Source organism: Macaca fascicularis, chromosome 8 (genome assembly GCF_037993035.2).
Source record: "Macaca fascicularis isolate 582-1 chromosome 8, T2T-MFA8v1.1".
In the NCBI taxonomy this organism is placed as follows: Eukaryota; Metazoa; Chordata; class Mammalia; order Primates; family Cercopithecidae; genus Macaca; species Macaca fascicularis.
Window position 1 is genome coordinate 133,973,945 of NC_088382.1, and position 26,831 is coordinate 134,000,775.

Consider the following 26,831-nt stretch of genomic DNA (forward strand, 5'->3'; position numbering starts at 1 on the left):
TCATTCATTCAAATTAGGTTTATAAAAATAAAATTAGCAACACATGTAGAAATATAGTTCATCATTAAAAATCTAGAATTTCTATTTTTCTACCACAGAGAAAAATGCTTTAAAGCTCTTTGAAAACAAGACCAACTCACATTAATTTTAAATTCTGAACTATACATCTATACTACTGTTATTTACTCTATCAAAAGATTAAAAAGAGACTAAACCAGTTTCTAGGGAAATTGGGGTTTATAAAATTATCCTTATAACACTTAGCTCTTTAATCATTAAATAGTGAAACTGTACAATCATTTATAAGCAGCAACAGCATTTAGTACAATAGATCTACACTCAAAACAAAGCCCCATCGTATCGCCACTGAATTTAATGACAGAGTTTAAGACTTTCTATATGTATATCATCATTCCTTTGAAGAAAAGAGGGGCTCACATTTTACTTTCATTTTAGAGAGTAGGAACTGAAGTGAAGACGATTAAACTATTATAATAGAATAAAGAAGAAATCCTAGGATCTATTGTGCTAATTCAATTCTAATCCCTGAGCAATGCTGCCATTAGAAGACTTAATTTTCAAGAGTTCTCTTGAACACTGATGCATGAACATTTCTAAAAAATGTTTCAAATCTCAATGATATTTGTGGAGGGAAAAAATGCCCTATATTTTATGTAGAAATAATGCATTACTCATCAATTATTTACAAAACTGAAAAGAGTTTTCCTCAAGTTTCTTTCCCCTAGAGCTTTTGGTTGCATCACTTTAAGATATCATTCTTGCTGAATATGGACTCAACAGCCTGATGATGCATTCAAGTTCAAAAGTCTTTTGTCCTGATGCACAAAGTTCAAATTACAAGGTTGTAAATATACCCCAAGAAACAGATTTCGAAGAAGAAATAAAGAGGAAGAAAAGAAAAGGTAAAAATAGGCAGAGAAAAAGAATAAAGATGTGTATCATCCTATCTGAATGCAAAAAAACTGGAGCACCAATATAGAAGAGAGGCACCTGATAACAACAGTCTAATAAATAAATATGGCATCTTTAACAGCAATGAATCGCTGGCAGTGGCCAAAGAAGAATCTCTTTGCAATACATATATTTAAAAAATAGTTAAGTGCTTAATCATTTGGTTGAATGTAATACAGCTAAGATCCTTCTAACAGCAGGAAAAGCCCCATATGAAGTCAAAGGTGCTTTGGGGGCAATGGACTATCCACTTCTTTACTGTGTCCCATAGTAACATCAAATTTTGTGTTAATAGGTGAGGTAGAAATTATAAATAAACCGAATACTAATGGTTGTCTTAAAGTTATACCTGGTTCATTATCCTTAATACAATGAATCTACTCTAGAATTCTAACAAATTCTATCCAATTAAACTGCTAGTAAAGTAACCCAAAACTAACCCTAAAGTATGTTATAAAAAGCAATCCAATAACATAAAAATATTTTTTAAACTATGAAACAAAAGGCTTAATATGAATAGCAACCAAGATAAACTCTATTACAAGAGTTTACAGAGGAATTTGTTTTTACGAGTACAACTAGGGTGGGACAGTACACCTAACAGGAAGGAGGAAAACATCAAACGTCTATGGTGTGAAAAAAAAGAAGAATCAACTATCTCAACTTACTATTTTAAAACAGTTATAGCTATCCCACAATGAGAGGGGTTGATCAGTATTTTTTAATTAAAAGATGAAAAACATTCTTAAGATAATAATCACTCATTTCACCTTTCATAGATTCTACAGTTACATTATTTATATGTTTTAGTCTCAGCATTCTATATTACAAAGCCTCACTGGAAAATTTTATTGTCTCTGAATTAGTTTGCAACTATCACAGGATAATATTTTTGCCATACCTACTACTCTTAACCAGGTACTGAAGTCAGTGGCTTAAACATTTATTTCAGTATTATTTAAATAAAAAACTGATTTTCTGTGTTCTAGATGTGCTGGGGAAAAAAATTAAGAAAAAATAAACAAAATGGTTGATAAGCCCCTGAAACTGGATTTCAATATAAACAGAATAACAAGTATTACTAATTTGGAGTCAGCCAACTCAGGCCTGGAAAAATAGTGTACTCTTAGTTATACTAATAATGAGGCACACACCTGGGGAACACCAAATATTGAACTACAAATTACTACAATAATTTGACTCTAGAATGTGGGTGTTTGGTTTGGTAGCTGATTCCCATCAATCTGGACATAAGGCTAGACTACATAGCAAACAAAACCATTCTTGAATAAACCATGTTTACATAAATGTTATAATCTATACAACATAAATTACTTTTAAAATTCCTACTTTGAAACTAAATCTTCTATTTATGTCCATTTGTAGTACACGTGATCTCCAAAACACCAAAAAGAAAACCTGCATCTCTCATATGTATTTGCCTCACATTCAACAATCCTAAGGTCATTCTACTTTTTCATAGTCTCCTACACTTTAGCTATCATTTACAAAATGTTTTTAAAAGTTAGAGTCAGTGAAGCTGACAGCAAACTCTCTAAGTCCTAAATGAGAAAAGTTTCTAGTTGTGAGGCAATTTGATTTTCTCAAACGAGTTTAAATAAAGACCCCAACTGAGAATTCATAAACTGGTATTCAAAGTACATGATATTTTTTTCTCCTCCCACTAAATGTATTGAAGATCTATTACCTTCAATCTAATGCTAATATCTGAAAAGAATGATTTCACATAAGGTATTCTAAAAACATGTATTAGAAGTTGATAACTGACATATTAACTGGACTGTGATCAATCTATTTTACTTGGACAAAATAAGAAAATGAATAGTTTTTTGACTGATTATGGCATTTTCATAATATGTATATAAGAATAAAATTGGCCAATTTATGTATCTGTGAATGTGAGAGACTTATTCAACTATTTAGAACCACACTGCCTTCTTGGAAACTACTAAAATCTGAGTTGGCTAGATTATTCAAACAATTAATGTACATCAAATCTAATTGTAATGAAAATCCCATTATGACAAATTCATAAGCTGTAGCTAACACTTGGTATGTTCTTGAAAACAGAGCACTGGGCAGTTTTTGAAGACTTGCATTTTAATCATGGATCTATTTCTGACTTTAGAATATGAACCCAATATTGATATCCATTAACAAAAGGCCTTATATAGTAGTAAGGAAGGTAAGTCAGCCATCTCTGAGATTAAACATTTTTAAGGAGCACCCTTGCATTAAAATACCACAGCAAAGGGGAATTTTTTTTAACACTACAATGGAACAAGGCAAAAGGGAGATATAGTCACTATTGAAACTTTAAACAATGGCTAGACTGAAGGCTAGACTATGTATCAAAACATGCTTTAAAACATTTTCACATTGGAAAATTGAACAAGGAACTAAATCAAATAGTTACCTATATATGTGATGATAATTGCCAATACCACTAAAGAACATCAGAACATTTTACATATTATTTTTCTTTATTAAGAATGTTGAAATTAGAATAGGATAATATAGGCCTTAAATGTTCTGTCTAAATGCTCTACCAAGTCTATTTGTCTAAATGCTTTACCTAAAGTCTTAATGATTAATAAATATAATGCCTTAAAATTGAGCTATAGTCTAATATGAGATATAGTAAAAAATATTCTTGTTCATTATATTAAAACTTTATAACCACAATAGAGAAATTATTAGGAAAATGTAGACCACATTAATTTATGAACTCAAAATAGAAGCAGTGAGAGAAAGAACTTACAGCAACAATCATAATTGCATTATCCAAAAAGCCAAACCCTATGAAAGGTATCGCATTGTGGATGAATACTGAAAAACATCAAAAACAGAAAAATATATTTTAAGATTTCTATTAACTTAGAATAACAAAAACAGATGATATGATCAAAGTATCCTAAACAGACTTGATAATCTCTAGAATTTGATTCTCATTTTCCAGAGCCAATAGACGCTGCTACTGCTACAAGTAGAAACTATATTGGGAAAAAACAAAACAAACCAGAAAAAATATAAAACATGTAAAAATAACTGTGTTAGGCTTTTGTGTTTTCTTGCTGGTAACACACACACACACACACACACACACACACACAAATATATACATACAATTAAGAGAACAAATTAGTAAACATATATGAGTACCATGTTTTACCTGATTGCTACTGACATCAATCTCTTTTTCTCTTATGACTAAAGTCTGATACTATAAAATTGATTTCTGTATTAGAAATAATGAAAATGTTCTAAATCAAATGTCAGAAAAGCTATTTGGGTGCTTTTACTCACTAATTTTTTTAAAGAAATGTTAGAAAAAGGTGATTATCTCATCTTTATTACCTCATCTATGTGCAGTCTTTTTCTCCCCTCAAAATTCATCAATATTCCTAAATGCCATTGCAAATTATAAACAACCAATATTTGATTTAAATCAAACTGTAACTTCACCTCTTGCTACCAAAAACACACCTTACTTCATCTATTGGGTATATAAATTCAATGATCTGAGATATTGGAAGTGTAACTAGGTCACGCCAGTAATCCCAGCATTTTGGGAGGCCGAGGCAGGCGGATCATGAGGTCAAGAGATCAAGACCATCCTGGCCAACATGGTGAAACCCCATCACTACTAAAAATACAAAAATTAGCTGAGTGTGGTGGCGCATGCCTGTAGTCCCAGCTACTTGGGAGGCTGAGGCAGGAGAATCACCTGAACCCAGGCAGCAGAGGTCGCAGTGAGTCGAGATTGTGCCACTGCACTCCAGCCTGGCGACAGAGCAAGACTCCATCTAAAAAAAAAAAAAAAAAAGTAGGAAGAACTAATACCTACATATTCTTATACATTTATTCTCATTTCTTTCATATTTACATCTTCAGCAGAATATCAAGGGCATGGTGGATGCTCAAAAAATATTATTTCATTAAGCTGAAGACCACTAACCTGGAAAGGAAGAGAATTCCAGATTGAGAGAATTGAAGGCAGACTGTGAAACAGATTAAAAGCTGGGAATAGGTAAAAGACTTTATTCTAATTAAGCTATAAAATTGCCAAGGTATACTGAATATCTGTTCAACTGAGACCTTTTTTCAACAAACATTAAAATGCTGAGTTTTATACTACATCCAAAAAAAAATCCCTTAAACCAACTGGTTATATGTGTTTACTAATTTTTAGAGTCTTTTTTTCTTTTAATGCAGTTATTGCCACAGAAAGTATAATTGAAATATAATCCAGAAGTTATAAAAATTTGATATTACTATATAGAGCTCTGTACCTAGCAGGGAAGGCTAATAAGCACTCAAAAAAAAGCACTTGTACCCTCAACCTCTATAAATGACCAAGACCACGGGACAATACTATATACAGTATAAGAATACTATTATATTCAATATTATTATAGCTATACAATATTATATAAACCAGTACATAATAGGTATAAAATAGGTCATTTAAAATTTCTTCTTGTTTTTAAGTAAGAATGTCCAAGATCAAGGACATTTTTAATTACAAAGAATATTACTTAAGTTACTAAAAGTGGTAAAAATCAAGTGGAACATTAACAAAATGGGATTTTTTTTTTTCAACTAAAGAGTCTAGCCTTAGTTTTTTAACTTATTGCCTAAATCTGGTTATTTACTGAACACTCAAAATTTTATGAAAAGCGGCTTCCAGAACCAATACAGATTACAAATTTAACAGGTTAAAAGAGTATAATGAAATTCTAAAAATTCACTAAATAAAACATTTACAGTGAAGAGAAAGCTACTTAAGTACAGAAAAATAATGATGAAACTGGTTAGGATTAATTAGCATTTTGGGATTCACTTAACAGCATCTCTAAAATTGGCCAGTTACAAATATCTTAAAATTAGGTGATAAGGCCATTAAATTAAGATTACAGTAATTGCTATCTTAGCAATTTTTACTTGGTCAGTAAAACCAAGGCACTCTGTTATAATAATCACTTTGAACTATAAGATATATGTTTTTAGTGTTTATACCTATATAACTATGTCCTAAAAATTAAATTTTATTTTAACTAAAAGGAAAAAATAAAGTTTTTCAAAAAGTTCAATAAACATGTACAGGGCACTCCACTGGGCACCTGAGATACAAAGATAAATAAGACTTGGTTCCCAGCCCTAAAGGGGTTTAGGTATGATAACACAGCCATATAAACAGTAAATTTCAATATCACCTACAAAAAAATGATAATAGTATATAGTATTAGAAACTATAGATTGTATGAATCTAAGGTGGGAGAACCATAACAAATTAACCGGGAAGAGAAGTCTTAAAGAATTCTTAAATTGTTTTGGTATTTGAGGAAAGTTACTAATTTCTAATATAAATTACATTCTACCTGTCAGAGAAAAAATAACTGGCCATTAGGCTTTTTAAAAAATTATATAAATTTGCTCTCTAGTATGGAATGATCTCCTACCAATTTGTGGCTTCTTCAAATTTACTCTCAGAAACACTATTCTATACATTGGCAGCTGTTAGCAAATCACGTTTCATATTTAGCTTTAATTTACAACCTACTCTAATTCACTATACTGTTAAATAATTCACTTCTTCCATCTTTATAATAACATCCAAACTTGTTTTACATTATTTTGGTATATTCTTGAACATTTATTTATTCTTGAATATTTATTCCTATCACAATAGAGAAAAGAAAGAACACTAGCAGCATTGTAATAAGGTCCTTCTTCAGGCAGTTTTAAATAAACTTCACTTTTTTCATTCTTACAAACAGCCAGCCAGAAGCATTTTCTCCACCAGAGAACAGTTCTATCTAGCCTTGGGTCTACAAATTCTAGTTCTGCATTTACCCAACTTAAATTCAAACTAAAGTAAATACATCATTTTTCCTGGAAATTAAGAAAACTTTTATCATAAAAATAATTCTATTTCTAAATGGCAACAATATTTTAATAATATTAGATATTTTTAACAATATTAGACATTTTACAATATTGTGTTACATCCTTAGCCAAGTTTATAAACTTCGTGCTTTGTATAATGAACAGGATAATCCATTCTATCTGGAAAGATTTAATTTACTGACTCTTCTGTGCTATCAATGAATGATACAGTTATTTCAAGGCCAAAAGATAGATGAACATATATTTAACAAGTATAGAACCATTACCATATCTCAGCTGTCCTGGGGTGGGTGGTTGAGCTTCCAATTTTTCTAAAGGGGAGAAAAAGGGTATGGGGCAAGAATTAGTTACTACAGCATGATATTTTTTATTACAATGAAGAAAATACCAGATTTACAATGTGGGAGAACATCAGAGTTTATTCATAAATTATCTTTAGGTTAATGGACCAAACTTGTCCATACAGAAAATATTAATCGGTATGGATTAAATCAAAAGGCCAGCAAATGAAACTGAGCTTAGTTACAAGCCTAACATAGACTCTAGCCCTGGGTAAGTTCATTGTTTTTTGTTTTTCAGATTTCTTTAAAGTCCTTGCATCTAGATAATGAGTCTGTTTGCATTAATTACACTAGAAAAACACTTTGGAAATAAAGCTACTCTTCTTTAAGATGGCAACCCTAGATGACTTAAGAAATACACAAACAAGCATCATTGATAGTGGAAAACATGAATATTCAAATAGATCTAGACATCTTTAAAATGAAGAAAATATTTTTAAAGCAATGAATGAAAACAATGACTTCAGTGAATTGTATTCTGTTCCTTAATCTCTGTTGATATAACTGAATATTTTAACTTTTATAATATGTTAATAGTATTATACATTAATATATAATATATTTACTAATATATAATATAACTGAATATTTTAACTTTGGAACCTATACACTGGATAATAGGGTATTCTATACATTAAAAAAACTTTTAAAAGTAGGGTGTTATTCAGAATCACAAGTAACAAAGTTTTTCCAAGTATAAGCCAGAGAGTATCTTTACGTGTCATCATTATATGTAAAAATTAACAATTATTACAAGAAGCAGCCTAACTAGTCTCATAACAATAACCATCTCACCATTTGTTTAAAAGTAAACTAAGGTAAAAGGGTAGAAAATTCTACCTTCTTTATGATCAACCAACTGGACAGAATTAATTGTTATCATATAGAGAAGAACCCATATTGTGGATCACTCTAAAGATTTAGTACAACCAGATTATCCAAACAAACACATTACAAACTAGATATACATCTTCAAAAATATTTATTTATATTTTACGACAACAAAAGAACTAAGGAATTTAGTATAAAAAAGTAAAAATCAAATAAATCTCCACTGATAACCTACACAAAAGGAAATGTGGTCTACATTAGTGACTGGTATTTTACAAGTTCCACAATAGCTTTACAGTAAGAAATACACTAAAACCTCAAGTTTAATTAACTTTCATATTATTTAGAAGGTTCTGAGAAAGCAAACTTAAGCTTTACTTTTCCTTTTTTAGAAGAATTAAGAAATGAAGATATATACTAATCTTATAGAATTTCACATCTGATTAAAACATATTCTTCTTCTTTGATTAGCATGATTAACTCAAAATCTCCTTTGAAAGCATCCAAGCGGTTTGCCAAATTTCTAACTAAGAATACAGGATACTGCTATACTCCAGAGAATTTTCTGGTGAAGTTAACATGCAAAAGTGGTTATTCACATACCAGAACTATTGTTAGTTGCATTAGTCTCATCATGATTACAGTGCTGACACTGTGAGAAGCCCTTGTCAGTTGACTGGAACATCTTGAAATACCTAAAAATTCAACAAGCAGGACCTCCACAGTAGAATGAGAGTATACGGAGTCCTTGCTTTTACTTCTTCAAATTCCCAACTCATTGAGTAAAACATTAAAAATATTCTACAACAGCAAAGAAAAGGGCTAGGGAAGTAAAAAATGTGTAGTAATAACAAAAAAATCAAATAATGTAATCAATATTCCTAATCTTTCTTTCCTACTACACATAAAAAATTAAAAACTAGAGGCAATAAAAAAAGGTTAAGAGAAAGAAATATAAAGGAGATACAGCAGGGAGGAAAACTACTGGCACAGAGGGGAAAGTAAAATCAAAACACAGATTCTGCCTCCTGCTTCACAAAGAACCTATGGAGTACAAGAGGAATCATGAAAAGAACATTTCCTAGAAAGCGACAATCTTATTAGGAGTATCCATCAAATTATTTTATTATTATTATTTTTTGAGACAGAGTCTCCCTCTGTCTCGCCCACACTGAAGTGCAGTGACACGATCTCAGCTCACTGCAGTCTCCACCTCCCGGATTCAAGCGATTCTCCTGTTTCAGCCTCCCGAGTAGCTGGGACTACAGGTGTGCACCACCACACCCGGCTAATTTTGTATTTTTAGTAGAGATGAGGTTTCACCATGTTGGCCAGGCTGGTCTCGAGCTGACCTCAGGTGATCCAACCACATGGGCCTCCCAAAGTGCTAGGATTACAGGCATGAGCCACCATGCCCAGCCCAAATTTTTTTAAAATCAGAAATTATTCTGTCTTATGGTAACTGAATCAAATCAAAACATACATCAGAAGCAAAAAAAAAAAAAAAAAAATTACCTATAAAATACACAACAGAACTTGTAAATCAGTCCAAGATTTCAGTCATCTGATTAGGTTTTAAAATGTAATTACTGCTAGTATAACATCCCTGAAAATAGTCACAATAAATCCCAGGTTTATTTCCATATACATATGTTTTTTACAAATTTAAGAACTTTCTTTTGACATACAATAAACTATCTACACTTACATTGGAAATGTGTTCTGCTCCAATGTTTTATTAAGTGAACTATGGAGTTAAAACAGTTCTTTCCGTGTGTGTGTGTGTGTGTGTGTGTGTGTGTGTGTGTGTGTGTCTGTGTGTATTATATACATCATACTCTCTTCCTTTTCTGGATATTTTAAAACAATAAGATAACTATTAAGCTTGTACTTCAACATACCACATTTGCCACATTACTTTCCATAATGGCTGAGTAACCTCTTATCAGAGGAATTCTCCTGCATGAAACAACTACAAGCTACAAACAAAAGTACAACAAATTAACTACCTGAAAGCACTGGAAGATTATCAAAACCAGGTTGATCCTAGAGGGGAATCAACACAGAAAAAGAGATGACACTAAGTGAGTTAGTTACGTGTTTGCTGCAGCTTTCAGCCTGTGGGCAGGCTCCAGCCACAACATGCAGAGCAACTAAAGCTCTGATGAAAATTCCTCAGTCTATCTGTCTGAAGAACCAGAGGATGAGGTGCCAGGTAACCAAACAACTAGAAAGTGAGGGAGGAATCCTGGAAAGGATAGAGTCAGAAAGGAAGAGTCCTAAATTCTGTGCATACATTCAGTTCAAGTCTACAGCTGACTTGTGGAACCACATATGTGCAGGGAAAACTCCAAAAATACCAGCTAAGGGCAAAATAAGTAAAGATTTGAGGGCAGCCCACGAGAGTTTGCAGTTTGAACCTAACCATTAAATGCCTGCTAAAACAAACAAAAATCAATGCTTTTCAGATGAATAAAACAGAATCCAGAGTCTCTACAATGTAGTAATTACAGCAATAACTAGGATACATACAAAATTACTTCACAAACAAGGAAAAAGAAAAATGTGACTCATTTTCAGACGACAATAGAGACCAATCCCAAAGTCACTCAAATGTTAGAATTAGCAGACAAAAACTTTAAAGCAGCAATTAAAATTGTATTCAAAGATGTAAATAGAAATACACTTAAATGAATAAGACAGGAAATCTCATCAGAGAAACAGAAGAAAATATCAAAAAAAGAACCAATAAGAAGTTCTAGAACTGAAAAATACATTATTTGAAATTATAAAATTAACTGGGGCCAGGCACGGTGGTTCATGCCTGTAATCCCAGCACTTCAGGAGGCCGAGGCGGGTGGATCACAAGGTCAGGAGTTTGAGGCCAGCCTGACCAACGTGGTGAAACCCCGTCTCTACTAAAAATACAAAAATTAGCCAGGCATGGTGGGGGGCACCTGTAATCCCAGCTACTCAGGAGGCTGAGGCAGGAGAATTGCTTGAACCCAGGAGGTGGAGGTTGCAGTGAGTCAAGATCACGCCACTACACTTTAGCCTAGGCAACACAGCAAGACTCCGTCTCAAAAAAAAAAAAAAAAAAAAAAAAGAATTAAAGATTTAAAAAAAATTAACCTGGATAGGCTTACAAGCAGAATCAAGGTGACAGAAGAGTTAGTGAAAATGATGTCAGATCAATAAAAATGAGTCAGTCTGAACAACAGAGACTAAAAGGATTGAAAAAATAATAAACCTGAGTCTCAGGGACAGAGGGCTAAATATTAAAAGGGCTAATATATGCTAATATATGTATAATTGTAATTAGAAGGCAAGTAGAGAAACTAGGAACAAAAACTCTTTGAATAAATAATGGCTACAAATTTCCCAAATTTAGTGCAAGACAAAAGTTTCAAAACATTCAAGAAGTTCAGTGAACTTCTAGTGGAATAAATATGAGGGAAAACAATCATAAAGGAAAAAATCTTGAAAGCAGTGAGAAATAAATGACATGTTAAACACAAAAAAAACAATGACTTAAGTATGCAGAAAGAAAATGGGTGTCAGTCCAGTATTCTACATCCAAAAATGTACCATTTAAGAATGAAGGCAAAATGCATTTCAGATAACTGAAGCTATAAGAATGTGTTAACAGTCAACCTGCAATACAGAAAGTACAAGAGAAATTCTTTAGTCTGAAGGGAAATAGCAGTTGAAAAGTAAATTCTTGAGGAAGGAATAAAGAGCATCAGAAATGGTAAATGTCTGGGTAAATATAAAAGATTACTTTTTCCTAGTAATTTAATTTAAATAGACACGCCTATCTAATGCTAAAATTATAACACTGTCTTACAGTGTTTATAAAATATGTAGATGAATACATACAACATCATAACATTAAGGATGAATGGGGCAGTAAATGGACTGATTTGGTACTTTAGTTGCAACATTTATATGATGAAAATAAAATGGTCCAATATTAGCTATAAGAGTCAGCAAAAAGTTAAGAATACATGGTGTAATCCCTAGAGTAACTACACATACAGACAAAATACAAACAGAACATAGTTAAGAACCTACTAAATAACTTGAAGGAGAATTTGAAGGAATGTTCAATAAAGCAAAAAGAATGCAGGAAAGAAAAACAGAAACAAAAAGCAGAGGGTCAAACAGAAAACAAATAGTAAAATAGTAAACTTATATCCAACCAAATCAATAATTACATTCAATTTTAATGGACTAAACACTCCAATTAAAATGCAGAGACTATAAAAACAAATAAAAAAAGTGAGGCCCAACTGTATGATATCCCAAGGATTACAGTTTTATAGGTCAAAAGTAAATGGATGGCAAAAAATATGCTACACAAACAGTAGGCTTATAAAGGCTGGAGCGGTTGTATTAATATCAGATGAGGTAGACTTAACGACAAAGAGTATTACCAGAAATAAAACAGGGACATTTAAAAATGACAAAAGGGTCAATGTATCAGAAGGCATAACAACTGCATGTTTATGCCTAATAACAGAATTTCATAATGCGCAATGCTGAATCTAACAGAATTAAAGGGCAAAACAAGCACTTCCATAATCACACTTGGAGATATAAAAGCCTTTTTCTTAGTAATTGACAGAAAACTAGGCAAAAATATCAGTAAGATATAAACTTGAACACTACCAACTACGTTAATCTAATTGATATTTATACAAAACAATACCTAACAACTGTAGAACACTTATGACTTTCAAGTGCAGATAGCACATTCCTCAAAATAGGACATATGCTGATCCACAAAACGTGTTAATAAATTTGATTAAAATCATAAATATGTTCTCTCACTATAATGGAATCAGTAACAATAAGATATATGAAAAAACAAATTTGGAAATTAAACATCTTCTAAATACATGGACCAAAGAGGAAATCAAAAAGGAAATTAGAAAATATTTCAAACTGAGTAACAATGAAAATGCAATATATAAAAATTTGTAGAATGCAGCTAAATGAATGCTTGAGGGGAAATTTACAGTTTGAAATACTTACATTAAAAAGAAGAAATGTCTAAAATAAATAATCTACAGTTCTATCTTAAGAAGCTACAAAGTAAACATAAACTAAGTAGTAGAAAGAAGCAATGAAACAGAAAACAAACAATAAAGGAAAGAGTCAAAATTGGTTCTTTGAAAAGATCAACAAAATTAATAAGACCCTAGCTATACTGATAGGCAAAAAGAGAATAAGAATTACTCATATCAGGAATGAAATAGGGGGCATCATTACAGATCCCACAGATATTAAAAAGATAGGAGTATTATGAAAAACATTATACCCAAAATTCAACAACATAGGTGAAATGGACAGATTCCTTGAAAAATGCAACCTATCCAAACTAGCAGACTAAGCAAACAAAAATCTGACTAGCTGTAACAAAACTGATTTGTTACCAAAAAACTTTATACATAAACACACACACACCCCTTCCAAACCTAGATAGTTGCATTGATGAATTCTGTTAAAACATTTAAAGAAAAAACATCAATCCTACAAACTCAAAAGCTCTTCCAAAAAACAGATGAGGAAATACTTTCAACTCATTTAATAAGGACAGAATAACATTAAAAACAAAGCCTAAACAAGACATTTACAAAGAAGAGAAAACCAGATGACTATTCCTCATGAACACAGAACAAAAAGCCTTTAATGGCATAATAAATATTCTGCTTTCCTAAGTATAAGAGTTTATTCATAACAGTGGCAAAAATAACCAACATCCAAACTTCCTTACATGTCCTCTTTCTTAGACACCTCCCAATGAAGGAAAAGTTGCTCTTAATAGGATTCCATGTGTAGAAATAAATAGGATAGAAAAATTATCTACAAGAATCCATGAGATAATATTTACATATAAATTTCTTTCCTTTAGGTTTCACATTTTAAAGTCTTTGCTAAAGGTTAAATAAGATAAGACAGTTACTATAAACTGCTGATTTATGTTGTTGTAAGTCAAATGAAAATTGTTTGAAATGAGAGTCTCCAATCTGTTCATGAGGAAGTAGAGTTTTAAGAAGTCAACAAAGCCTTGTCCTTTGACTCCGCTTTTTAGTCAAAACTGATTGTTATAATAAGGGTTTGACTGCAAATATTTTACATTAAATAAGCCATTTTTATATAAAAGTATTACATACTCATATTCATAGTTGCATATATTAAAAGGATGAGGATATTGAGTTTTTTATTAAAAGGAATTTTGAGGTAAAAATTAGAAAATAACATCTAAAACACTAAATTTATTTGGTTTATTTTTAATTATAAAGGTTATATAATTATATATGGTTAATGAGATTCAGAAAAGCGAAAAGAAACTTAAAAGCATCCACAGTTTATCAGAAATAAATGTTTTGATGTATTGCCCTTCGATCTTTTTCGTTTAAAGATACATACACAAAACTGTATTCTGCCTTTTCCACAAAGCATTAAATAATGAATATTTCCCACATCTTTAAATTTTTTAAGAAAATAATTTTATTTGTGAACACTTATTTCATCATGATATAGTCATTTCATTAATAGCCTATTGTTAGATATTTGCTATTTTTCATACTTTCAAATAACAGTAACTTGTACCTAAATCATTTTGCACTCCTCTGAAAATTCCTTAGAATAGATTCTTATAAGTGGCATTACTGAACCAAAGAGAGCGAGAAAGAGCAACAGCAAGAGAGAATATATGTAAGGGCTTTTTTTTTAATTTCTGCAAAACTCATCACAGAAAAAGTATGTCAAGTTACCCCCATCTCACTGCATTTTTATTTTTTTAATGTTACACTCACATTTTCATGTTTTCAGAACGCAGGCAAAATGTCATTGAGACAAAATCCTTAAAAGAAAGTTCCAAGCAATGATTTCAAACTTATTTTAATTGACAACAAGATTCCAATACATAAAACAGGACAAGTTTGAATGTTCATTATAAGATTTAACCTATATATTTCCTCTTTATTACACTTCCCTTTAAAAATAACTTCTTTATTAAAAAACCTTCAGTCCAATATTAACAAATGCATCTAAAATACTTTTTAGGATAAACTACACCTGATAAATTTCTTTTTTAAATAAGTTATGCTACTGTTAAATTAAATTTGGCCTAAAGCTGCCTGAGTACATAGTGAACTGTAAGCTGATACAGTATGTAAACCAACTGCAACCCACCTTAAGAATATATTCTTGGCCAGGCCCAGCAGCTCACTCCTGTAATCCCAGCACTTTGGGAGGCCAAGGTGGGCAGATCACGAGGTCAGGAGTTCCAGACCAGGCTGGCCAATATGGTGAAACCCCATGCCCACTAAAAATACAAAAATTATCTGGGCATGGTGGCGGGCGCCTGTAGTCCCAGCTACTCAGGAGGCTGAGGCAGGAGAATCACTTGAACCTCGGAGGCAGAGCTTGCAGCAGTGAGCCGAGATCGCGCCACTGCACTCCAGCCTGGGCAACAGAGCAAGACTCCATCTCAAAAAAAAAAATTATAAGTATACATATGTGTATATATACACACACGTATATGTATGTGTGTGTATATATATACACACACACATATATACATATATACACACACACACACACATACATATATATTCATTCTTGCAACAAGTAGATGAATCTTGGCCAATCATAGCAGCTGAGCTTTGAGCCAATTACAGGGTGCAAACTGCTCACACATGTCCAAATAAGGCAGATACAAGGTGTAAGCAAAAAAGCTATTTCTGTATATAATTTCCTTTTTCTATTTATAAATACTGTATGCCCACATTGCTGGATGAAGCTCTCTGAACCGTTTAAGGTTCAGAGTGCTGCCCAATTCATGAGTTATTTCTTTGCTCAAATAAACTTTGCTCTAATTAATCTGTCTAATGTTTTTCTTTCAGCAGTTTGGCATCAAAAGTGAGATCTGAAGTATACCTCCAGGAGCACCAAGTGTCCATGCAAAGAACCAGAGCCCATTGTGCACATTGATCCCTCTGATTAGAGCAGCATGAATTTGAGTTTTGAGCTTGCTGACTTTATTTGAGCATTTTTTACTAGATGGGGTTCAGGATTGGACTGGATTGGATCCAGTTGTTGGACTCAGGTAGGTACCTTTTCAAAGTAGTTTCCCCTAAATCTAAAGAGTCTGGGACTCCACCTTCTGGGACACTGGCTAACTTTATAAAGAATTACAGGCCCAGAACCTGTGTATTTTTGGAAAAAACAAACAAACAAACAAAAAAAAGTCCTTAATCTTACTGAGGACAACTTAGAATTACAGTGACCGCAATAGGGAAGTTATAACCTAGATTAAATTGCTCACTTGTGAGGTGTACCAGAAAAGAAAGGATCCCAATGTCACAAAAGCAATGGGATGCATTCTTTAACTGGCAAGCAGAGGCATTTAAAAGATAAATCAAAGATGTCCTCTTTAAAAGGTTCTTTACAGAAGGCAAGTAAAAACATCTTAAAGTCTTTTTCACAAATATCATTCAAAAGCTGTAGCTATCTGGGCAGGAAATATTAACTCCGCTGGCCAGAAAAACAATTTGGATCCAGGTATTCTTTAATAATCATTCATGATTGTTGTATTATTGTACATGGAACATGGCTAAAAGTTTTAAATGAAAGGTGTAAGATCTGTTTCTGTTTATATGTTTATGTATGTCTGCATCTATGATGTATATTTACATATGTGTGATATTTTCTACTTTCTTATATCGTCAAATTGTATAAGAATGCTATTTAATTGACTTGAAGAAAAATAAGCACTTATATAAATGAAGTATTTGCTCAGAAAAATAGGAAATGACCCAAATGATTTTTGAAGTTCACATAACTTGGGTAATCTTTGGCAAATAAGAATATTATTGGTTTGATTAAAACAGACATATCTTCACAGTTGTTAACATTAAAATTAACACAGATACATGACTTTTCCTACCTAGGTTTACTGGTAAAATAAACTTATGTTATCTCTACATTACAAAATTCATCAGCAAGAAAAGTAATTTAAGATGATGACTAGCTGTTTGATGTCCCATCTTGCTAAGCAATCCAAGAATAATTATTAAAAATGAGTGAGTTAAATAGAGGTAAGATAAAAGTCCCATGTGAACGATGCCTTCCCTGTACCAGAAGGTTTTAACATTCTTATCATCAAGAATGGAAACTTGAGGCTGAGAATAATGTGCACAAACAATAGGCCTAGCCAAAAATCCAAAGAATATAGATAACATTTTGCTGCTTCTACAGTTTCTTATTACAGAGACTAAAGATACTTGGGGCCATTAGTAAACATGCTCTGCCCCACACTGACAAACTGTGCTATGAGAAAGTACATGCTTCCAGATATTATGATTCATAGATTTGCAAATCTTCAGATGGCTGGCGTGACAAATAGTTCACAATTACTTGCTTCCTAGTGTCCTTTGGAAATTAAGATCATTAAGAGTTCAGAATTCTAATTAATACATAAATTACTAAAATTACTAGAAATAAGAGAAATAATTTTATATAAAGTATAAAAGAATAATACATGATTTTGGTAAGCAAAAGCTATAAAGTATGAGGATGTTTTGCTTCATTAAGGGAAAATGTAATTTTTGTTTGAAAGTAGAATGAATGGTCGTCCCAAGATGAAAACAGGAAAAGTATAAAACAAAATCTAAACGCAGAAGAAAGTTGTAGGTTTGCAAAGGATGAATCTTGGAAAAAGAATTTTATGTGTGACAAAGCCAGCTAAGATTAGAAGGGAATTATTTACAAGTTTTTCTAAAAACTGAGCATTAATATCAAAAGTATACTAATACAAAACTAGAATTTGGTCCCCTATATTAAAACAGTAAGAATTTCTTGGACTACTGGTCTACTTTTAATAGGAAATTGTGAAAAGTTTTTCTTTACCATTTAGGTAATTGATCCAGGAAACAAAGATTCTGTGTTTTACCAAAGTAATTCCTGCAGTCCATGTTGCTTTTATTAGGTGTCTGACCACTTAAGAAAACAAAATCTTCTCTATTAAAATTTAGAGCTAAGGGTTCTCTCTACAACTATGTAACTTTCTGTATTTACCTTTGAAGTCTTGTAATTTTCACTTTTGTTAAATGAATGACTACTGTTCACAGTGACCTGTGACACTATTTTAATCACGTATTTTAAACATTTGATATTTTTGACACATTTCCCAAAATTAGATTCTTAGTATTTTTCTTGACCTCATCTTTGATTTTCCGGGCAAGCCCTTGAAACGTCTCCTATATAAGGAGAAGCATTAAAAAAAATGTTTTTCCTCATATAAAAAGACAGATATTAAACTAACTGGGCTTATTTGACATATTAAATTATATGAAAAGTATTGCCAAATAAGTAATGCTAAACTTTTAGTTTCTTTTGTATTATTTAGTTTCAGAAACTGTATGAAATTCATAGCAATCTGATAGTTCTGGTATAAAGCAATCAGTCATCATCCTAGTTATTATATTCAAATGTTATATGCAACAGAAATCATTAAATTTTCCTGTCAACTGCATCATCACTGTAATGAACTCTCATCAAATATTTAATCATGGCCATTTTAAGTTTTATCATTCATATTTGGTTAATTATTTACTCTTGTACTTTCCTGAGCAACCATAAGCCTAAAGGGTTACGTCTTCAAGGAGATTCATGTAAAGAACTCTGAGAAGTACAAGTTTCTGATAACTTTAAGATCACACCATTGAACTGAGTCCAAGAACTCTAAGGAAGAAACTCATTGGTTCATAAAGCTGCTAACCTAACATAAAGTAGAACAAGAATTAATTAAATACTAAGGAAATGCCTTGGCAGATTTTCACAGTAGGTCAGCCAGTACTGAAATTGTAAAGATATGCAATTTGAATGAACTCTATGAGATAATATTCCAAGTCAAACTACCTATGATAACTTATATAATAAACAAGTGCTATGCACCTGAATTAGAAAAATAAAATTATTATTTAAAAGGATATAAATCCGATGTTAAGCATGGGCTCATGGAAAGCCTGGACAGCTGCCTGGTCATTCCTGACTCCTGAAAGCTTCCATTATTAAAAGCTCTGCACTCCATGACTCATCATAGAAGAGATAAAACGATCCAAATTATGGGGAAAAACTGTTTGAGTGACTGTTCTAAGATTGCTAAAGTGGTTTATAACTAATGTTTGGTTTGGCAAACCCATAATTCTGGTAAGATAATAAAATCCCTCAGGTAATACATTTCTAGCACCTAATGAATCATTTGAACACTTACAGATGAATTTCATTCAATTACCACATTTAACATAGGTTTTATGATTATATAGAAGCTCTCTGATCATACATAAGGCCAATGCTATAAGAGCAACTAAAAGGTTATTAGAAAATATGTTTCCTTATAGGGTATTTCTGGAGAAATCTCCAGTAATACAGGTACTCATTTCAATGGACAAGTTGTAAAACAATAAGGTATTACAAACACAATGGCATTAAATAAAGCTCATTTCAACGGACAAGTTGTAAAACAATTGAATAAGGTATTACAAACACAATGGCATTAAACAAAGCTAACTGAATTGACTTGATGGCCTTGGTCAAAGGTATTACCAATTGATGGCAATCAGATCCACTCCACTAGAAAACATAGACTGATACCTTATACAACAGTTACTGGAAGGCCTATGTCCCTGATAATAGAACTTCATGTATCTACCACTCTTATATTATTAAACTCTTATATTAGAACCTCATGTATCTACCACTCTTATAATATTGACATGATTCAATATTGAAAGGTTTAAATGCAAGACGCCAAAGTATATTATCATCAGGTAAAAGAAGCCCTCCATGACCCACCAACTGATGACAATCAGACCTTTCACTATCTAGAACCAGGAGCTTAGGTCTTTTGAAAAAGACACCATAGAAAGAATACCCCTGAATTCTGTTGGAAGAAACAATACCAAGTTGTTCTCCGTAGTCACATTTCAGGGTCTCGAGTCTTTGATCCACATCTCTGAACTTAAGAGGGCCTCTGTAGACTCTTGAGACTGTATACCAATCAGAGACCTCAAGGTAAGGCTGACCAGGAAAGCTTTTTATTTTACCCAGAAGCAGATGGCATCTTGGATGTGAACAGCTTTCCGAAGATTACAGATCAAGACTTCTCTGTCACTATGAAACCTGTGCCTTTTTTCCTCTTTGGCCTCCGTTCCTTTTCTGTTTATATAATGGCAAGATAATGTGATGATTAAGATTTCATAGCCAACAGCTTCTGCAATTGAATGTCAGATATGTCATGCTACTAACAGTAGGCAAAACCTATAGTGAGGGTTTTGCAGTTAAATTAGGCCAGAAATTGTATAAGAAAACCAAAGGAAGACGATTTGACAGTTCGTAGGCAAATGTGTAACCCTAATTCCTTGTCAGTAGCCTCCAACCTTGCAATGATTCAATAATGGAGCCTTAGACAAATATTGCTAGTGCTTCTCTAATAGTGACCTCTAATGTACAAAGCATTCCATAAGGGACTGCCTGTTGAGCACCTCCAAGATATATTTTTATCTGTGGAGGATTTTATGATCAATCATATATGTACATAACTACATGTATCAATAAGTGGAAAATAAGGAACCAATGTGGTTTACGGATTCTAATGGTATCAGTGTCACTCCATAACAAACTGGAAAATGAACACTGGTCTATACCTCTTAATTTGCACTATAAAATAAAGGGGAATTTGTCAGCAGGTGCAAATCACTCTAAACGGACATTTTTATTTTTATTTGTTGGTAAAATACTCCTTCCCTGGCTTGGCATAAATGTAAATGAGGTTATGATTAGAAATTTGTCTCAAACATTAGCTCATGCAGCTGATTCTACTGCAAGGGCTATAGCTGCCCAGCAAACTTCTTCAAATTATCTTGCTAAAATTGCTTCAGACAGTATCATTGCTTTGGACTCTGCTGTCTGAACAAAGAAGACTGTATGCAATAGCTAACACCTCCTGCTGCACTTGCATAAATACATCTGGTATGATAGAAACTCAGTTGCCAGAAATCAGTAAGTAAGCTACTTTGCTAAAACAAGTATATTTGATTTTGATTGGTTCAACTGACAGGAGCTCCTGTTAAGAAGTATACTTTAGTCTCTCAGTATTACCCTCCTGATAGCCATGATAATAGTCTCCCTGGTGCACCATATCCTCTCAAGAGTATTAAATGCTCATGCATAGCCATCCAATGCACGTCAAATGGCCTCGCTATGGTTAGAATAATAAAAACATGAAAAGAACATAAACGTTCAGCTTACCTGACACTAACAATTGTGAATTCCATAGAGACCAAACAAGTCTGTTATGATGGTGACAAAGAATGGTGTCAATGCCCAAACTTTTGGTCAACTCTCGAAATTGAGACACTGATCAAAAGGGGGAAATTGTTAAATTAAATTTGGCCTAGAGCTGCCTCTATATGTAGCAAACTGCAATCTAATTTCATATGTAAACAAACTGCAATCTATTTCAAGAGTATCTTCTTGTAACAAGTAGCTGAGCTTTGGCCTATCATAGGAGCTGACCTTTCAGCCAATGACAGGCTCCATACTGCTCAGACATGTCCAAATAATGAAAACACCAACTTGTAAACAAAAAGCTGTTTCTGCATAGCACTTCCATCTGTCTATAAATACTGCCTGCCCATGTGTTGCTGGGAGGAACTCTCTAAACCTGTGCCGGTTTGTCACCAGTGACGGTTCAGGGAGCTGCCCAACTCATGAGTTGTCTCTTTGTTCAAATGAATTCTGCTAACTTTAATTTCTCTAAAGATTATCTTTTAACACTACTAAGAGGTACATCCTAAATTGAAAATCAATAGACTTTAGTAAAAGAAATGTGCAACACCTATAGTTTCTACATTTTAGCCTCCATCATAAAATTACAAAACATGTTTACAACAATGGTGATGCTGAAACACAGAAACAGGGCTAATGGCATATAGAGTGAGTTCTATTATTTAATAGAAACTATAATTTGTCATTTTCATGTTGAATGTTCCATTAAATTTAATTACTGTATTAATCCATTGTTACACTGCTATGAAGCTACTACCAGAGACTAGGTAATTTATAAAGACAGGAGGTTATTTATTTATTTATTTATTTATTTTGAGACAGAGTCTTGCTCTGTCACCTGGGCTGGAGTGCAATGGTGCAATCTCGGCTCACCGCAACCTCCACCTCCCGGGTTTAAGTGATTCTCCTGCCTCAGCCTCCTGAGTAGTTGGGATTACAGGCGCATGCCACCACGCCTAGCTAATTTTTGTACATTTTTTAGCAGAAATGGGGTTTCGCCATGTTGGTCAGGCTGGTCTGGAACTCCTGACCTGGTGATCCACCCACCTCAGCCTCCCACAGTGCTGGGGATTACAGGCATGAGCTACCGTGCCCTGTCAAGAAAGGAGGTTTAATTGACTCGCAGCTCCGCATGGCTGGGAAGCCTTGGGGAAACTTACAATCATGGCAGAAGATGAACGCAAGGCATATCTTACATGGCAGCAGGAGAGACATGGCATGCAGGGAAAACTGCCACTTTTAAAACCATCAGATCTCGTGAGAACTTCCTCACTATTATGAGAACAGCATGGGGGAAACCGCCCCCATGATCCAATCACTTCCTACCAGGTCCCTCCCTCGACACGTGGGGATTACAATGTGAGATAAGATTTGGGTGAGGACACAGAGCCAAACTATAGCACACACTTTAAAAGGTACGTAAATCCATACTTGAAATAAAAGAAAATCTGAAAAACAAACAGTCTTATTTCCTAGTCTATTTTTTTTTTATTATGCTTTCATGGAAATCATGATTCTTAATGTGATATTTCAGCCTATTATCATGTATGTGAAAAGCAATATAAAATCTTAAATGAAAGGAAAAATCCAAATCATTTATAATAAACTTAATAAGAAAAGTATCAAAGCAGCTTCACCCTGAGATGACAGAAAAGGAACGGTTTAATGCATATACTATTCCTTTATTACAAATAACTCAGTATTCTTTAAGTGTCTAATTATGCAGTTTCTGATCTTTGACCACCTAATATTTATTCCAAACTCACCCCAATATCTTTCGCAAAAAAGTACAGGAAGTAGACATGGCAACACAAATCACAGTCTGGCCTAATTAGAAGATTTATGAAAATAATAGATATTAAACTAGTGAGTTTCAGCAACAATTTGGGGACCAAGAGTCTCAGTTACCCATAATTCTGAACATTATGAATAACTGCTTAGTCCTTTAATAGAACCAAAAGTTCAAATGGGTAAGGTAAAATTTACAATAAAAATACAACATATTAAAGAATACAAACTTAAAATGCAAACCATGCTGTAAGCAAAATAATTTAAGCAAATCAAATGCCAACAAGTCTAACATGCACCAAAAGCGGTTTATAAAGCAACACGGCAGTGTTTTTTTTTAAAAAAGAAACAAATTAATATGGTCAAGTTATATACTTAAAAAACCTGACATTCAAAATTGAAAAATGAATGTTAAGCTTTCTAAAGTTAAGCTCTTCAGAAATAGCAAAGCTTAACTTTTAATTTAGTAGATTTTAATTAACCTGTCTCTTTAAACAGAAATTTTAATTGTAAAAGGACTTTTTAATTATTTCTAAATATATATGTCTTACATAAAACCCATAAAGGCATTTGAGTGTAATCTTGTAATTTTATTTAGCATTTAAAAGTAATTACTGCAACATATACATTACGTAGAAAAGAAATTTCTACTTATGTCTTATAAAAACTAATACTGTAATGGAAATTGGAGACTTAGTATGGAAGAGGCAAGAGAAAGGTGAGAGACAAAAAATTACCTATTGGGTACAACATACACTGTTCAGGTGATAGGTACACCAAAAGCCCAGACCTCATCACTACACAATTCATCCAGGTAACTACAAACTACTTGCACCCCCAAAGACTATTGATATTTTTAATTAAATCAATAAGTAAATAAAAGAACTAAAACTGTCATGTTGTTAACCTTCCAGGGAACTTACCATGCGACCTGGGACTTCACTGCAACCTGTTACCTAGAAGTAACTAATGAATTTCAGACTGGTGGAGGCCAGTGGTATAACAGTTGAGGACAGGAGTTGGCCATAAGCAATCACGAAGATAACTATAGTACTCAATTAATCATCACCTTTATCAACCATATTAATGCACCATCCCTATTAACTATTTAACTCTGACTAAAGTAATAGTAAGTATTAGAGGTACAATAATTTTTCTTTTTTTTTTTTGAGATGGAGTTTCACTCTTGTTGCCCAGGCTAGAGTGCAATGGCGTGATCTTGGCTCACCGAAACCTCCACCTCCCGGGTTCAAGCGATTCTCCTGCCTCAGCCTCCCAAGTAGCTGGGATTAGAGGCATGCGCCACCACACCTGGCTAATTTTGTATTTTTAGTAGAGACGGGGTTTATCCGTGTTGGTCAGGCTGGTCTAAAACTCCTGACCTTAGGTGATCCACCCACCTTGGCCTCCCAAAGTGCTGGGATTACAGGCATGAGCCACTGCGCCTGGCCAATAATTTATTTTTCTTATTGCATTTCCTGGTAGTTTTTTTTTTTTTTTTTTTTTTTTAGGATAATCAGATATACTACTGATCTGTGGTTTTACACAAATAACTTGCGTACTTCAACAACTATATATATTTCTAAACACAGAAATTATATTCCTTCCCTTCTTTTATGCCTATGAAAGATAAAGAAAATAATTACTATATACAATGATATTCCTTTTTTAAAGGCTAAGATATTAAAACAATAGTACAACTTAAAAAATAATCTTGTTGCTTTTACTTATTAGATATAGAGATGGTACTATACAACTTTTAGTTTAAAAAATCATATAGCTATGGATAATACTGTAGAGAAAAAGCCTAGGGTAAGCTAGAATAAAATAATTTATTTTGGAACATCATAAATGGTAGATCTGTGAGGAGGGCTACACAGATATGCAAAATATATTCATTTTAAAATAAAATCGTTTCATATCTAAGAAGCAGCAGAGGTTTTTTGTTGTATGATATATTACCTTCTTCCCTTTCAATCATGCCCCAAATAAGAATTCTTTCACAGAATGTTGAAGCTGAAAGAATTCTTAGAGACCACTTGCCAGTAGTTCTCAATATGAAGTGGTCCCTCCCCCTAGAAGAGGTTTACATATGCAGGGTTGTTTGGGATATGATAATGACTGGGAAATGTTACCACCAGCATTAAGGATTCTAAACTTCCTACAATGCGCAACAGAGTCCTTCATAATGAAGAATTAGCCAGCCCAAATACCAGAAGCACACTCACTGTGAAATACTGACTTAATTCTCCACTTTGAAGATGTAGCCACTTAGGCCCAGAGACGTTAAGTGACTTACTCAAAGACACACAGCTAGGTCCAGAATTCAGATTCTCATTTTCCCATTCTACTTCTCATTCAGTTAATAAATTCTCAATAGAAAAACACGGAAGAACCAAGAATCAATCGTATGTGCATATATAAAACATCGTCAAAACACTGATTATTCATTAGTACTTGCAATAAAACTGCAATTAGCTAAAATACTAATATCCTTTCCAAACTGCTTTTTTCCCCTCTCATAAAATGTAATTCCCTTCAGATACATTTTAAAAAAAAAACATGAAGTTAAACAGGAGAAAATCAAATGATACATTATAGTTACCAAATAAAATGTTTTTTGAATGGAAGTATTAGGTGGTTTCTGCTGGATGGTTTCAGAACCACTGGAAACTATTACATGGTTCCAAAACAACTGGATACCATAGCCTAGGGCTAATTCACTGCTAACACTGAAGAAATGTATTAGAGTGAAAAACAGAACTGAACTAAAAACCCAAAAGCCCTAACACAAATACCTACTCTGATATATAATTAGTCACTAAATCTTCAGCAGGTTACAAGCCTTCGGGGTCTTAGTTTTATGTTACAAAAAATGAGTTCAGGTCCTCGTGATCCTTTCACGAGAGGTACCACCTAAACATTCATAAAGAAGCATACTACTCTAAGTAGGGATATAACCAAATACTGAGTTTCAAAAGGCAAGAGCACTGACAGGTAAGTCCTACCATCAGTTATTGTTCAGCAGCACCTGATCTCCTAGTGATACTGTGTGCCATAATCTATAAGTATCTTATTCTTAATAGAATAAGAGTTTTATTTGAATAAATTTGAATAAGTATCAAATAAGTATTTGAGGGCTAATTAAAATATCTTCAGAATATTTCAAAATTAACATTTTATTCTTCAAAATATATTTGCATTAAATGTTTAACTTCTACATGCAAACTCAGATTTAAAATTTTTAATATTGGAGGTGGCAAAGTAAGAGTATACTGGGGTATTTTTGCAGACAACATACTAATATATCAATGTCTGTGTGTGTGTGTGTGTGTGTGTGTGTGTGTGTGTGTAAACACACTATGCGCCTATATTTCTCTAAAGTTCTTACAGCTTAGTTTTTGCTGTTTTTGCCTGACATCCTATACACAGTCTGAGTTTTATTTAACTCTTCTCCCTACAAAATTTCAATTGGTCCACAAAATATTTCAGACTCCCTTTCATACACTGTGTTATACTTCATAGGCAAAGTATCTAAATCAAATAGTAATCAGAAATAAATAAAACAGGAACAGAGAGATATTTGTTTTAATCTTTCTCTCTCTC

At 33.0% G+C, this 26,831-nt stretch overlaps 1 protein-coding gene across 2 annotated transcripts in view; it reads right to left on the minus strand.

Annotated features, from left to right (window-relative positions):
* TMEM65 (transmembrane protein 65) overlaps positions 1–26,831 on the minus strand; it is a 61,574-nt gene that overhangs the window by 12,382 nt on the left and 22,361 nt on the right. For both annotated transcript variants that reach the window (XM_045398668.3, XM_045398667.3), the window contains 2 exons: positions 7,170–7,214; positions 3,755–3,822 (listed from right to left, as the gene is read on the minus strand). In XM_045398668.3, the coding sequence (XP_045254603.1) occupies positions 3,755–3,822; positions 7,170–7,214 (113 nt within the window). The remainder of the gene's footprint in view (positions 1–3,754; positions 3,823–7,169; positions 7,215–26,831) is intronic.